We start from the raw sequence: 16,126 nt of genomic DNA, 5'->3' as shown, positions 1-16,126 counted from the left end.
GATATCCACCTGCAGCCCGTGGAGGACCCCACGCCGGAGCAGGTGGGTTCCTGAAGGAGGCTGTGACCCCGTGGGAACCCTGCGCTGGAGCAGGTTCCTGGCAGGACCTGCGGATCTGTGGAGAGAGGAGCCCACGGAGCAGGTTTTCTGGCAGGACTTGTGACCCCGTGGGGGACCCACGCTGGAGCAGTCTGTGCCTGAAGGACTGCACACCGTGGAAAGGACCCATGCTGGAGCAGTTCGTGAAGAGCTGCAGCCCGTGGGAATGGCCCACGTTGGAGAAAGTTCGTGGAGGACTGTCTCCCGTGGGTGGGACCCCACGTTGGAGCAGGGGAAGAGTGTGATGAGCCCTCGCCCTGAGGAGGTGAAGCGGCAGAAAATAACATGTGATGACCGTAAACCCCATCCCTGTCCCCCTTGTGCCGCTGGGGGGGGCTTGGTGGAGAAATCCGGGAGTGAAGTTGTGCCCGGGAAGAAGGGAGGGGTGGAGGGAAGGTGTTCTGAGATTTCGTTTTATTTCTCATTTACCTTACTCTGGCTGATTTGTAATAAAAAGTGAGCTAATTTTCCCTAAGCTGAGTCTGTTTTGCCCGTGATGGTAATTAGTGAATGATCTCTCCTGTCCTTATCTCGACCCGCAAGCTTTTTGTTATATTTTTCTCTCCCCTGTCCAGCTGAGGATGGGGGAGTGATAGAACGGCTTTGGTGGGCGCCTGGCGTCCAGCCAGGGTCAACCCATCACAGAGGTGAAAGTACAAGGGAGGTGTAATAAAATATTCAGTCTGTCACAGCACCCTGCTTGTTGGAAATATCACAGGAAGAATACCTTCCAGAGGCTTTCCACCTTGGGGCTGATTCTGAGGATATTGTCTACTCTTTGTCAAACCTTTCTCCCTGACCACCTAGCTGGTCATCCCTGCATTATTCCTTCTTGTGTACATGGTGTGCTTTATTCTTCTCTTTGTCTGCATAGCTCAAAAGAGCTAGCAGAGAATGGTGGGCAATTCGGCATGTGTATGAAACACGAGCATTGCTTCAGAAGGGGGTTTTACATTCCAAGGATGTTTGTAAAAATAGAATGCATCGAGAGGATAGCAAACAGCCTGAAGGGAAAACTAAGTATGCAAAAGATATCTGTAGCGAGAGCCTCAAAAAAAAAATTAACAGTGGATAAGTAATGTTATGTTGTTAATTAGTTTGCAATACACCAGCCATACAACCGCAGGCTGTGCTCTCATCAAATTTCCAAGCTAAACAAGGTTGGGCTGGGTCAGTTCTTGGTTGGGAAACTTCCAAGGAAAAGCCAGAGTATTGGAAAACAGAGCTCCATGGCTCAACAGGTGGCATTTCCCTCTGCAAGCACCGCAAGAGCAATCCCCCCAACAGGCTGTGCCACTGCCTTATCTGTGGCAACTCAGCAAGTTAGGTTATGTATGTTCAGCAGTTCACAAATACATTTTAGATGCATGTAGCTGTTCAGCAAAGACTGTACTGTACACTCTAGCAATGTATGCTCCCATTACTGCTTCAGGAGCAGGAGAGCCAGACTAAAGGAGCAGCATAATAATAATAGTAATATGTGTGGTTTCAGGCTTGCATTTGGTGATGGAATTTGTATTCCCCATTATGGGTGTCTTCCAAACTGATCTGTTTTGTTTGGGGAACGTATTCTCTTCTCCTTCTCAGTGTTACGCTTTCCAGTGGAGCTATTATTGTCTCCGGAGGCTAGTAATAGTAAAATCACAAAATATTTAGCTTTAAGTTACGCTTGTAGCATGAAACAGGCTTTTTTCTATTTGCCAAAATAGAGCAAATAAAACTCCTTTTAATACACCAAAACCCAAGCTCTGGTCCAAATTCACCTACTGTGCAGTTTCCTTTATTTCAGCAGAATTGCACCAAAGTGTAGAAATTCAACCCATGAGGAGCACGCTTGCTCTCTGATCCGAACAGCTGCCTGTGGGTTTCCAGTAGGAATTTAAAAGTGTTGGCTTTCCTTAGAGCTTTTTCAGTGGATGATTTTTCTGTGACTTCTGATCTGATGACATCTGAAATGTCTCCATTACTTGAGCACCTCTGTCTCCTGTGGAGCTTTTCTGATCATCTTAGATTATCATCATCATATTCATCTGATCAGATGAAGGGGGTAGGCCATGCTTCACCATGCCCCCAGACAGGGCTGCAGGTGCTGCTGCTGCTCAGGAGCTGTATGGAAGATGCTCCAGGCTCCCAGTGTGGAGCAGCCAGCCGTACCTCCCCTGCGGTAGCTACTTCTGAGTCTGCTTCACGGGGGAGCATACCCAGAGACTCACAGTTCAGCAAGGCAGAGAGACACGTGCCACAGCTGGAACGTCTGAGCAAACCTACCCAAGGCAATGACTCTGCAACATGTGCTTGGAGTTCTTGAAAAGTTCTTGAAAGAGCTAACGGGTCTGAAAACATAACCATCATCATATAGCCAAGGTATACATCGTATTTCTGATGTGTTCATCCACATTGCTTCCAAGAAAGTAATATTTCTGCTTCTGAATTATGATCAGGTGCATCAATGTGATACCAAAAACTTTGGGATTGTACACTCATTGGCTCTGTCAATATTTTTTGCTTTTTTTTTTCTTTTATCAGGAAAGAATTAAAATAGAAAATGGAACTCTTATCATACCTATGCTGAATATGTCAGACTCTGGCCTCTATCAGTGTGTGGCAGAAAACAAGTACGATACTATTTATGCCAATGCTGAGTTGCGGGTGATAGGTGAGTAAATGTCACTAAAATGAGCAGGTGCTGAGTATAAGAGGACATTCATTGAAAAAATTTGAAATTAAGAAATGTAGATTAAATTCCACCTGGCAGTTCAAGTCTGTTGATATTTCTTTGCTGCTTGCTCTTCACCCACATGCGAATGTTTTTTTGTTTAATTTCGTGACTGGTTTGGGGGAAGAATCTAATCCCATGTGTGGTCTTTCTTTATCTCATACACAGAAGTTTAATGAATGCTGTTTCTCACTTAGTATTTTGGGTTATTAACAGTTATTCTGCAGTTTTGAAAGGTCATTTCAGAAAGCAGGAAAAATAGTTTTAACTGTAAACAAAGAGCATATGGCAAATATGTATATAAAAACAAATAACATGTAGCAAGTGATCTCATTAATGATTACCAGAGATGCCCATAAAATGGAATTTGTTCATATGCTATAAAAAGTATTCTATTATAGATAATCAAATAAAAAGTTTGTTCAACAGCCCAATACTAGTGAAACCAGTACAACACAGACTTCAAGAGCACCTAACTGTTGTACAGGTGTTGTGTTTTCTCCTTCTCCAAGAGTGAATTTTCACATAAAGTTCTGGAAAAAGAAACACATTTCCAGAAAACAGTGTCAGTTTATGAACAGAAAGGCACTGAAAACCTGTGTTTGTAGTTGAATACTCTCTGCAGATGAATACATGTGGCTGGGATCAGGAGTGTGGTGTTTATCCTGCTGACATAGCTCTGCTCAGGAACCTCATTCATCACAGATAGACTTATTCTCCCAGTCTGCAGATAACCCCAAGGAAAGATTGTCAGAACAGACAGTTTCTAGGTAGACAGTTTAGAAACGGCATAAATCAAGATAAATAATAAATAAGATACCATGAATTCCATTCTTTGGTACTTACATATCTAATATGAAAAATGTATTTATATACTTTTGCAGAAACCTCACAAGCAAAGCAATTATTGGATTCACCTACTATGTAACTCAAAGAGAAGAATTTAGCAAGTTCATTTAGTAACTTGTCAGCTGCATACTGTTCTGCTCTTCTTACTTCTCTATTTTCAGCTGCAGCACCCGATTTTTCCAAAAATCCTGTGAAAAAACTGTCTGTTGTTCAAGTTGGAGGTGAAGTTACAATTGGTTGTAAACCAAGCGCTTCTCCCAGAGCAGTTATTAACTGGAGAAAGGGCTCAGAGGTTCTGCACCACAACAAAAGGTATCGTCATAAACCAGTTGCTGGATTGTTGGATGTTCTCTGTTTTAATAATATCATTTAAACATCACTGAAACACAGCTGGCTTAGTATTGCTTTTGACAGCTCATTGACAGAATACTTTGATGCCAGAGGCCTATTTGTCTTTAGCAGTGGCCATACAGTTCTGCAGATATAAAGCTGGTTGAGAACAAAGCCGAACCGAATACACAGGGGTAATTGTATGATACATACGTTTACGTTCATCAGCAGTTAATTCACTGCAATGCTATCAAAGCTGACTGTTTACCACACGCAAAGCCTGTGTGAATCAGCTTCATGTAGGAGACATCAGTGGAGGCTTCAGGGAAGCGGAATATACCCCCAGGCTGCAGCATAATTGCTTCACAGCTGTACAGGTTGTACAGTAACCCATAGCTAAATCAGCCTCCATATTCTCTGTCTCTTCTGTTTAGGCAAGATTTAGCCACTGGACCAGCATACTGGTACACTCCCTCACCAACCAGCATGGGGTTGCGTGGTCTTTGGCAGGGCTTTACTAACGTTTTGTCTGTGATGACTAATAGCTTATTTGTGAGTTGCCACAAACCATCTACATTATTACATGCTGATGTCAATTAAATGGTGTCATGGTTTAACCCCAGCCAGCAGCTAAGCACCACGCAGCCGCTCGCTCACTTTCCCCCACCCGGTGGGATGGGGGAGAGAATTGGAAGGAAAAAGGTAAAACTCATGAGTTGAGATAAAAACAGTTTAATAGAACAGAAAGGAAGAAACTAACAGTGATAGTAGTAACAATAATACTAAAAGGATTGGAATATAGAAAACAAGTGATGCACAATGCAATTGCTCACCACTTGCTGACTGATGCCCAGTTAGTTCCTGAGCAGCGATCCCCCCAGGCCAACTCCCCTCCCCAGTTTATATACTGGACATGATGTCCCATGGTATGGAATACCCCTTTGGCCAGTTTGGGTCAGCTGCCCTGGCTGTGTCCCCTCCCAACTTCTTGTGCCCCTCCAGCTTTCTTGCTGCCTGGGCATGAGAAGCTGAAAAATCCTTGACTTAGTCTAAACACTACTTAGCAACTGAAAACATCCGTGTGTTATCAACATTCTTCTCATACTGAACCCAAAACATAACACTGTGTCAGTGTCCTGGTTTCAGCTGGGATGTAGTTAACTGTCTTCCTAGTAGCTGGTACAGTGCTATGTTTTGAGTTCAGTATGAGAAGAATGTTGATAACACTGATGTTTTCAGTTGTTGCTCAGTAGTGTTTAGACTATAGTCAAGGATTTTTCAGCTTCTCATGCCCAGCCAGGGCACCTGACCCAAACTGGCCAACAGTGTATTCCATACCATGTGACATCCCATCTAGTTTAGGAACTGGGAAGTGGGGGCAGGGAATCGCCACTCGGGGACTGGCTGGGTGTCGGTTGGCGGGTGGTGAGCAATTGCCCTGCGCGTCATTTGTACATTCCAGTCCTTTCATTATTGTTGTTGTCATTTTATTAGTGTTATCATTATCATTATTAGTTTCTTCTTTTCTGTTCTATTAAATCGTTCTTATCTCAACCCAGGAGTTTTACTTCTTTTCCTGATTTTCTCCCCCATCCCACTGGATGGGGGGGGAGTGAGTGAGCGGCTGTGTGGTGCTTAGTTGCTGGCTGGGGTTAAACCACGACAGTCAGCTACTAGAAAGAAAGTTAACTCTATCCCAGCTGAAACCAGAACAAATGGTAAAGCATTAAAATCAAAAGCAAGTTACTGATTTAAGTAAGTTGTGAATAGTATACATGATATACAACTGTGATGATATTTCCATATACAAATGTAGACAGGTGGATGAAATGGCAACAGTGTCCAAGAACTGTAATCTTTCTGAGCATCCCTTTCAGTTCACAAATATAACAGCAATGCTGTTTTATCACATCGTTTTCAAAGACTGGAAACAGAATCAGTAATTCATAAAGCTCTAGAAATTGAACACCAGAGTTTGCACACAGGACTGGTTGCTCAGGGCGGTTAGTTTGGGTCACGTAAGACTTAAAATAATTATAATTCATTAAAACAACATTATCCAAAACTGTGACACAAAGAAATATTTCCCTATCCCATACTGGAGTAATGTACAATACACATAAAAGTAAATTGGAGAAGTATATGTGAAAGAAAGTGCAAATCTGAGAAGAAATATATCACATAGGTACTCGCAATGAAACAGAAAAATTTGAGTAAGCAATCCATGCCATGGGGCGTAGAGAACTTTCCAATGATTTTTCCCCACCTTTCACTAATGGCAATTTTATTTTCTGTTTAACTGCTCATCTAACGATGAAAAATATTTTTCTAACTAGTGTTCAGTCAAATCTTTATTTGCATTTTGATTGTATGGTCTATTCAACAAAAATGCCTGTTCATTCTTATTTGACTCAGCCTATCCCAACAGCATGTAGGAAACATGCTCAGTATACAGTTTGCCACAGGTAATCTCTGGATTTTCTGACACTGATGAGAACAGGAGCAAGGAGAGCACTGTTTAAGACTTACAATTTAAATAGTTGAATTAAGCCTACATCTTGAGGTTCTAGTATCCTGATATTCCCCATCTGATTTGCTTATAAAAATATGTACATACTGCATACAGTATTTACTTGTGCTTCTGTATTAATTTACTAACAATAATTATAAGCACGCTGTAATTTTTGAGCATCCCAGAAGGCCTTCTGCTGCTTAGCAGGAGTAAACAAAAGGAGCAGAATTTACACTGAGGCAAAGGGAGAGAGAGTTTAAGCTCTCCATGTGCAAAACATTATTACCAGTGTGTCCACTGGTGCAAAGTAGAATTTATGAGACTTTTTGATTATTAAATGACAAAATAGCTAATGCCATGGTTTTAAAGAAGAGAAAATAGATCACGTATACAGTATTTTTACAGAGATCTTTGTGACAGAAAATAGAAAATGAAATAAGGATTTGTATGGCTGTAATTAAATTACACAGCTAATTAAAGTACTAAAATCACATGTATCTTTGCTCATAAAAAAGGGAAGGAACCTGGTCTGCCTTTCTCTCTATATATGATTAAACCCTGACATGTCACAAACAGATTAACTATTTTAACTAAAGCTTTCCTTATTTCTCCTCCCATTTTATTGTGCAGCAATTATAATATCTGTGGACTCCTTTATTAGCTTTTTTTTTTTTTTTACTATTTGGTTGGGTTATAAATGCTGAGAAAAAGGAAGTACCAATTCCTTACAGTTCTGACTGCAAAACTGTGATGGACACATTGCTAAATAAGTCATATCACATAGCTTCTTCAGAATGATTTGGACAAATTCAATCTTTTGTTACAGAAATAGTACAGCTAGACCTATTCCACCCTCAGGGGAAAGAATATTCTTTCTTTTTCACTTTCTATCTTTCACTCATGACAATAGTTTATTCCCTCTTTTTCACCTGCTTCCTTTCACTCATGATAATAGTTTATTCCTGATAGTCATGCATGCATGGTCACTGCTTTCTCTGATCATCTGAGCTCTTAATATGACAAGATAAGACTGCTTTATATTAATGTTACTTTGCAAGTATGTAAAGAGAAGTGTGTTAACTAGGAAGAGCTAATTAATAGACTATCCATATAATAAAAGCACTATGAAATATTTTTTATTTGATTTCCTCTGAGGGTTTTTTATGAAGCCTTTTTAAGTTTACGAAGCTGCAGTATTTGTGCCCCTGCTATTTGAAAAATATCTTAACATTTCCCGAGTCTGAAGTGTAATCTTCTGAATCTCTTGCCACAGTCCAGCAGTGAAGGTCCTCAGCCCTCAGTCCCCTTTTCAGGGCACAGAGATTTTCCTCCAGCCCTTTTGTCTCTCCCATCTTCTCTGCAGCTCAAAAACTTTGTTACCCAGATCTTCAACAGCTTGTATGCTCTGATTTATGTAGAATACTTTATTGCATTTGAAGCATACACATAACCGAATCAATCAAATCCCAAATCAGTCCATTTTTACATTAGATAGTAAAACAAAGCCTGAACATACCTGTACCAGGTCTGCTTACTGTACCCAGTCTTAATGTCCCCTGTCTGCTGAGTATCCTACTTCAAAATTTTCAGAAATAGCTAAATTCCACCCTCATTCATATGGCTCACCCCCTGAGTAGTGGGATTTTTCTGTGGTTCATGCTGCTGGCCACCTTAGAGAGGGAATTCAAGGCTATCAGCTGCAGGAATCAAAAAGAAATTCCACAGTTGGCTAGTCCTACCTGGTTTTGCCTGCTGTCTCTTCATGTGATCCCCCAATCAGCTTCTCTGGATCATCTAGCAGTACAGCTTCAGGTTTTCTTTTGGGCAATTAACCTCCTCCTTTGGATCAAAGTCATGAGAAATGGGCTTTCGGGAGCAATACCATTTGTCCAGTGGGCAACTGTTTGAGAAGATTTTGTTTGCCCTTTGCCGAATGCATGACTTTTTCCTGGCATGTGCTGTGGATTTTAGCTCAATGTAGAAATTGAATGCAACAAAGAAAAAGAACAAGCTTCATGCTCTGAACTCCCATCCTGTGGAGTTTGCCACAGATATGAGCTATTTTCACGTATGTCGTATAATCCCAGTAAGTGCAGTGCAAGTTTTCTTCATCTCACTTCTATCATCTCGTGTCCATCGAGGAAAAGAGAGATTAGAAGGGAACAGTTCATATATTAAATAAAGCAAATTTGCAAGTCTAGACACTGATCTCATCACAAATGTATGGCTTGTTATCGCCTTCAATGGATTCAGGATCAGGACCCTCATGGAAAACTTATTTTATAAAAATTCTCTCTGATTGAAGCATTTTAATAAATGGGAATTGTAACCCCTTTTGCTTTACCAGAGAGAGGTGCTATTCCCTCATCATGAGCTGAGGATCCCCAAACACTGTAGTGAATGCATATGAACATATGTGATTCACTCCACTCAGAATTTAAATGAGGATAGCTGAGGGAAAACTGAAAAATGAGGTAGGCTGAAAGAATGCATTAGTCATATACAGCACTTTCCATGCATTAATAATCAGTAATAAGCAAATATTCATAATTTAAATTGTTTTCTGGGGACTGGACAAGAAGTATATTTTGGGGTCAATAAAATATGCTCAATACTTGTTGGCTCCTAGGCTTGCTTGCAGGACACAGTTCAGCCCCATCTCTGTGAAGGATGGTAATTGATTCTCTGCCATAAAGCTGCTCTATGTGGTAAATCCTCTCTCCCATGCCACACTTGTTTTTGGTGTTTTGCACTCAAGTTATTGCCATTACTCAAAGGAAACATGGGAGAATGATTGAGCATGGAAATGAAAAGCTGTCTTTCAACAACCTTATACAAAGAAAACTGTGCAGATGTTGTGACTGGAGACTTCTGACGCTAGGCGTGGGGAGGAATTATCTGGTAATTGCTGAGGTCTTACAGCTGCCCCTTGGAGCCTCAAACTCAAGGGAATTCTGCTCCAATGTGAAATGCAAGGACCCAGCAGGTTTCATTAACTAAAGGGTTAGGTCTGCTCACAGCTGTGTGCTGCATCTGAATTCTCTACCAGTCTCCTGGGCAGGAGGATTCTCCTACAGCCTTCCGAGCACTCGCAGCCACCATGTACTTCTTCACTGTTCAGAGTCAGGTTCCAAAACCATGAACAGTTTAACACATTTTAAACTTTTTTGTTTCTTGGGAAAAGAATTCTGTCTTGTGACTGCTGTTGGAATTAGAGAAATAGGGAGTTAAAAAACTAAAGGCAGTTAATTGGTAAACAGGAGACGTCCTCAATCCACTGATCAAATACAACATACAAAACATATTGTACTGTGAAATAGCATTTCAGCTTGAACCAATTTGAGAAGAAATGTGTCAGGACAGTTCAACAAACTTCAATGAAACATTTCAATTACCAGAATGTCAACACTGTTTGTTTAGCTTGTACTGAAACCTTCCAGAATATCCATTATCTTTAAAAAAAAAAAAAAAAATTCTGCTTGGGGAGGAATCAAGACAAAATGGATTGAAAATTCCAAAATTTGCACTACTCTACTAACAAAGGAGGAGATTGATATCACTTAACTTTTATTTAGCTGAAGTCAATATGCAGTCTAAGGTAGTTATTTACTTTTTCTTGGCAGGCACCTCCATCTCAAATGAGATGCTGAACTTTTAGATGAGCAAAGCTGGGGGAATGAAACCTATCTACAATGTCTGAAAAAAAACCCTACCTATATTGAAGTCAGACCCGATGAGTAGCACAGGCAAAGAGAAGCTTTGCTTGTCATGCTGCTTAGTGCCACAAACCACCCTGCTTTATGCACCCGCTGTTTGCAGATAAAGGTAGTATAGACATTTGTATGCTGGTAGCAAGTTTCATATAGAACATATTTTCTTACGCTATTCCAGCACTTACCATTCTACTCCCAGCTTTCTACAACAATGTGGCTAGGTGAATAGCAATAGGATATTAATATTACTATTTTTTAAGTCTGGTTTTTGAAGCCTGGATTAAGTGTATCTCCATTTTTATCCTTCTTGCTTTTCTACCACAAGAAGCTTTGCATAGCTTTGATGATATGCCTTAACCTTCTATCTTATCACTGTCTGTGTGCTTGTAAAGAAGTTCATTTCCTATTTTAGTTTTTAAATAGACCACTTGAAGTGTGGGCATCAGCAATCAGAGCAATTTCAGATATCTTAGACACCATCACTGTAAGTCAACATGAATACAAATTAAGCTTATGTCTTGATGAAATTCTAATTTTGCTTAGAAAACCAATGGAATTGATTCCACATCTGCTAAATTTGATTAATCACTTCAGTTCCATTCCTTGCTAACAAATAGATTGACAGAAATCAAAGGCATGGATTTACCTGCCTGCTTTCAGTGCTTGGTCTGAACTTACATATTAAGGTATGAAAACGCCTACAAAACCTGAGACTGATGTATAGAATTGCTTTGGGTTTTCATCTCTTAGGCCACACTACTACTGCATATTTGGTGCTAACCAGACAAAACCCATCATTACATCCTTCCGGAGGGAATGCTGAAAGCTTCAAGGAGTATTCTATGTTCTAGCTAAAAATATCTTATGCTCAGATTACAGTGGTCTTGGTTTCTATATGCAAGGTAGCAGAAAAGAGGGTGTTGCAAAAGACTAGTAGAGGCAGCTATAATATATTTCTTGAATGTTTATTTGCTAACAGCAGCGGTATTTTTGTGGTTTTTAGTGTTGGCTGTAGGCATAAGTGTGCAAGCATTTGCCCATGCTTCCTTCTGAATAATGTCATTGGATCTAGGAGGAACATAAAATATGGCAGTACTCCCTGAGGAGTGAGTACACATGGGCAGAAATGTTTGGTGATCCAGCAAAACTAATGATATTGGCATAAGAAAAGTTTTACAACCAAAGGGTTGCCAAAAAATGCCTCAGACTGACCTGAAGTACCTTCAGACTTTCCTTCTTTGTGTTCTCCATGTTTCCAGTTATTTCTGTCTTAACCCCCAAGCTGAGAGCGAAGGCAAGGGAGTGGAAAGCATATGAGTGAAAGATGAGGAGGGAGATATAAGGAGAAGGAAGAATGAGCACAGATGAGGGGAAGAAAGAGACAATATTTTATTTTTTTCTTAATATTATTTTGCTTTCTTTTTCACCCTTCTTCCTTCTCTGTTATCTTTCCATTTGAAGTCAATCCACTGCAGAGTAATGAGAAGGCAGAAGGGGACCCCCATTGCTACTTGACCCCATGAGACACTGGCAGGCAGCAGACAGAGAATATTAGTGCAGTGGAAGACAAAAGAAAAGGGCTTTTCCTTTCTTTTCTCTCTCCTTAGAGAGTTTCATAATGGAACAAGCCAATAAACCTAATTTCATCATGTATTACTGACTACTTAATGCAATAGTGTTTAGCACATCAGATAGCATGAACATCAAGTAAGCAAATGAACCATATGTTCTCACATATAAGAAAGAATGACAACCTGCGTGATGCTGGATTTATTACAATTTCCCTTCTGTATGACACCTCTCTAATACAATTTTAAATTGTTCCTACTCAACTCCTGGGAGCCTTGTTAAGGTGAGCCTTTCTGAGGGGCCGTCCTACATGCTGAGATGTCCCAAGCAGTCTGTCACTCTTCCATGTCATATGGAGTTGCAATAAACTAAACCCCAGTGAATGTCAGTGTTGTGCCCTCTCTCCCTTTCAGTTCATGTTCTGTCCCTGTTTCATGCACATATTCTGATTGATGTTCAGAATCTGATCCAAAGCCAGCTAATCTCATTGGAGTTTTTCCATTGACTTCAGCAGGCTGTGAATCAAGGTTCCTAATTAGGAGTTTGCACAAAAAATAATGAGAGAATGCAACCTTCTGTGCTTCTCTTCTAGTCCAAGTTGTATTGCCATGCACATCATTACCATTGCACTATTCTAGTGTGTATTGCCATAGCATACAAAAATACTAGTATTAGATGGAAAACATGCTACACAAACACCAAATAAAAGATAATTCCTGATCCCAAAAGTTTTCAACCAAAGAGTAACATTAGACGTAACAGATAGATGGGGATATGTTGGGGAGGTGATGTAAAAAGGAGCAATAAGATATTGATTAACATGGCAGGCACATGGACTGCTGCCAGTCATGCTCTAGGCATGATGAATAAAGAGTTTCTAGGGAGGAATTTTTGGGATCATTTTGAGTGTGAAGGGTTATGTGAGCAAAAGCATAGAAACAGCACCTTGAAAATGTGGCCAATGCTTGACCAACATGAAGGGTTTGTAGGAGGATATTAACACCTCTGGTTTAGCCATGTGATTTTATTACAAAGACATACTGCTATTTCATTACTTCTTTTCTATAAGAACTAAAAATCTTTTCAAATTTTCAGTAAAAGGAGGAGCTGCTTAAAGGATACACACAAGTGGTAGAATATTACTTACACATTAAAATGACATAAAATTTCTGTGCTCTGTGATATTTTGAGCAAGGACGTGGGTCTAAGGCTTCAGTGAACCCCATACAGTCCCTATCATTATCGCTCACATGAAGCATGAATTCAATAGCCTGGTGAGAATTGCCTCAGGGTTTCCTACAAGCCCACAGGTAGCCCAACAAACGGGCACAAGAAGCTGGAGGTGATGAGAGCTAAAGACACGAGAGCAAGGGCATGTGCAGCTGAAAGGTGAGAGTCATCAGCTTGGAAGTTGTAATCACTGAAGATGAGCACTGTTCATCTCCAATACTGTATATCTGTTATGGGGGGTCTGCACATGAACGTGCTGTCCAGGGTTTCTGAAAGCAAGCCAGTACCATGCTGTGTACCTGGTGTCAGTTGCTTGTTGTATATACAAAATACTTCAAAGTTAACAGCAGGTTTTATTGTACTTTTATTTTTGAAATATGTTCTGACAAGAAGATAGGGAAGAAGATTCCTGTAAGTGAATTAAACTCCCACACAGAGGGTAATTCAGGGCCTTATGTACTGTTTAAATTCTACTTAAGTCCCGTATTAAGGGCTTAGTTTTACATCTGGAGCGAATTTGGTTGTATGAATGGCTGTGTCTGAACTCCTAATAATGTCTGAATCATAAAAATAATGATTAATGGTGGGATTAGATTGAATACTAGTAGTGTGGGCATACCACCCTGTGCTGAAAGAACTTTTCTCTGAGGTACTGGAGTTCTAAAGATTTCATAAAAACAGGAGAACTTGTTGGCAAATAGAAAAATTGGCAACCTTTTTCTTTGGCAATTCAGTTCATTTTCTACCTGGATTCTCACCAGAGAATTTTGCAAAGTCTGGTTGCTGATCCTTTCCTTCTCAGTGTACTACTTTACTGTTTTTGAAACAGTTTTTTTCTGCTATGAATGTTCAGACTAATCAACGTGTGGCTACATAAATACGATGTTCCATTCTGTCCTGTCCACCAGGTAGACTAATAACCAAGAAACCTTTCTTTTTGCCTGGACATGCTAAGGTACGGCTCTTGTCTCAGTCCAGGATTATACTACATCTCTCCTCTCATGACATCCACTGTTTAGATGCAGATTTGAACCAGGGCAAGGACAGACACAGGGAAGAGAAGAGCTGTAAGCGGGCTGTATCTTGTAAATATGACGCAAGACCAAGTTGTCTATGTGGGAAAAGACCAGAAATGCATGTGTGTGTTTAATGCAGCAGACTGAGGATGAACAGGCTCACAAGCACCTTAAAACTATCACAAGGAATGAGAAAGCTGAAAGGATTAAAACATGGCAAGCAACATTTTTGGTGGTTGCTTGTTTGTTTTGTTTCATCACTAAACGAGTTGGTTGGCACGTCTTTCTTTCCCATACAAATAGAGGTGCTGTTGCCCAGTATTCCCCGACTGCAAGTTTTGAGACATATTACTACAATAAATTTAGACACATGTCTACAGCCGTGATATTTTTGTCACTTTTTCCTTTGGTCACCCCATAAGAACACTGCAGACATTCTATGCAAAAATAATGTTCCTTTTTAGGAGCGGAGGGAAATTTTAGGAAATAGCAAGGAACAGTGTTATAGTGTCACCTTCTATCATTGATGATAGTATTCTTTTCTAAAATATTTTAATAAGACTATTCAGCTAGATTGTGTAATTTTGTTTTGATCCAAATAGTTAACACAGAGTTTAATGGCATTTATTTTATTTCCAGTTAATTGTCAGTCAACTCTGAAGCTCATTTATAACAGCATGCAGATAAGGAAAATCTTCTTTTAAGCATAGTTTATTAAATGGCAATACTATTAGCATACAAATTACGCTCAGAATAGGATAAACAGGTACAAAGATCATTAACATATAATACAGACAGTCGGATCTCAGATGGGACTCAGTGGGACCTTTTCAAAAATACCAGAGCTGTCATCAGCAGGTACAATTCATTCACTCAGTCAAACTTTACTCACGTTTACATCTGCATAAATCACTAGTAATTCTGAGTCACTTGAGAGCTGTCCTCATGTTTCTGCCCCTCACTTACGTCTCCTTGTACTTTTTAATTCAGCCTCTTTCATGCTTGTGAATCTTTGTAAAATTAGAGAAGTCAGTTATTGTCTCAATGTCTGTTAGCATATCTGAAGAAATTTATAAACAATATATCTTTCCATAGCCTATGAAGGCAAGAGTGTTTTTGCTCTTGAGCAGTAAAGTGAGACTGAGAAGACATGGTTTCAAATAGGATTTCTCAGATAATAAAAATTACTTTGCCTCTGATTTCATCAGATCCAGAATACTCCCTTTTTATCTGCACAGTGCTATGATGATGACTTCAATAACATTATGAAGTGTCAGACACTTGATGTTAGAGGCAGACAGGAGAAGAGTGAATCTTTACATTAAGTATCAGGGTTACTTTATTTTGAAAGGAATTATTTTATGTCCTTGAAGAGATAGCTACCCCACTGGCAGTGCTGAAATCTGCAGAAGTAGGCTTGATTCACCCCGTTTTACACCAATCCAGCTCAACTGATTTTGATGGGGATTTCAAAGACATTTGCTGTATTGAATTAATGCAATTCATATCCATTAATTAAAATTGCACCTCTCTCTGAAACAGACTGGCTGAACAATACAGCAGTGCACAAAAATTACCTCTGCTGCACTTTAAAATCTAATGAGTTGACACCTCTTTCTTTTCTCAGATTTTATTTTTCTATCAGCCTTGTTAAATACATATTATTCTTTCATGCTCTTAAGATCAAAGCAAATAGCCATCAACAATCTTTTGTTCACATGAGACAACACTTTCAGAGATGGTTTGTTTGGCCTGGTTAATTAAAAGCTGTACCTATCATCCCTGCTTGATTTCTCAAGTTCTTTACTTAAAAAGTATGTGTGACAATTTTAATGAGCTCTCACTTCTTCCCAGTCTCATGTCTTCTGCAGAAACATTACAAACTATTCTTTTTGAACATTACGCAGAGTTTTGACTCCAGCAGATCTTGGGTAGGCTGTTTGTTTTCCCTTTCTGCATATAATGCTTATCCTGTATACTAATGGAGTCACTCAGAGAGGACAAGGACATGGATCAATTCAATGGAATGAGTAGATTAAAAACAAACAAAAGGACGTCGCTTACACTATGCTTAAATAAACCAGGGAAGAAC

General features: G+C 39.8%; 1 protein-coding gene across 5 annotated transcripts in view; it reads left to right on the top strand.

The window, feature by feature from the left end:
* CNTN6 (contactin 6) overlaps positions 1-16,126 on the top strand; it is a 152,933-nt gene that overhangs the window by 108,060 nt on the left and 28,747 nt on the right. For all 5 annotated transcript variants that reach the window (XM_069811814.1, XM_069811815.1, XM_069811816.1 and 2 more), the window contains 2 exons: positions 2,626-2,755; positions 3,826-3,976. In XM_069811814.1, the coding sequence (XP_069667915.1) occupies positions 2,626-2,755; positions 3,826-3,976 (281 nt within the window). The remainder of the gene's footprint in view (positions 1-2,625; positions 2,756-3,825; positions 3,977-16,126) is intronic.

This window comes from Haliaeetus albicilla, chromosome 24, assembly GCF_947461875.1.
Source record: "Haliaeetus albicilla chromosome 24, bHalAlb1.1, whole genome shotgun sequence".
Lineage (NCBI taxonomy): Eukaryota > Metazoa > Chordata > Aves > Accipitriformes > Accipitridae > Haliaeetus > Haliaeetus albicilla.
The sequence above is the reverse complement of the archived record's forward strand: the minus strand, read 5'-3'. Positions and strand labels throughout refer to the sequence as shown.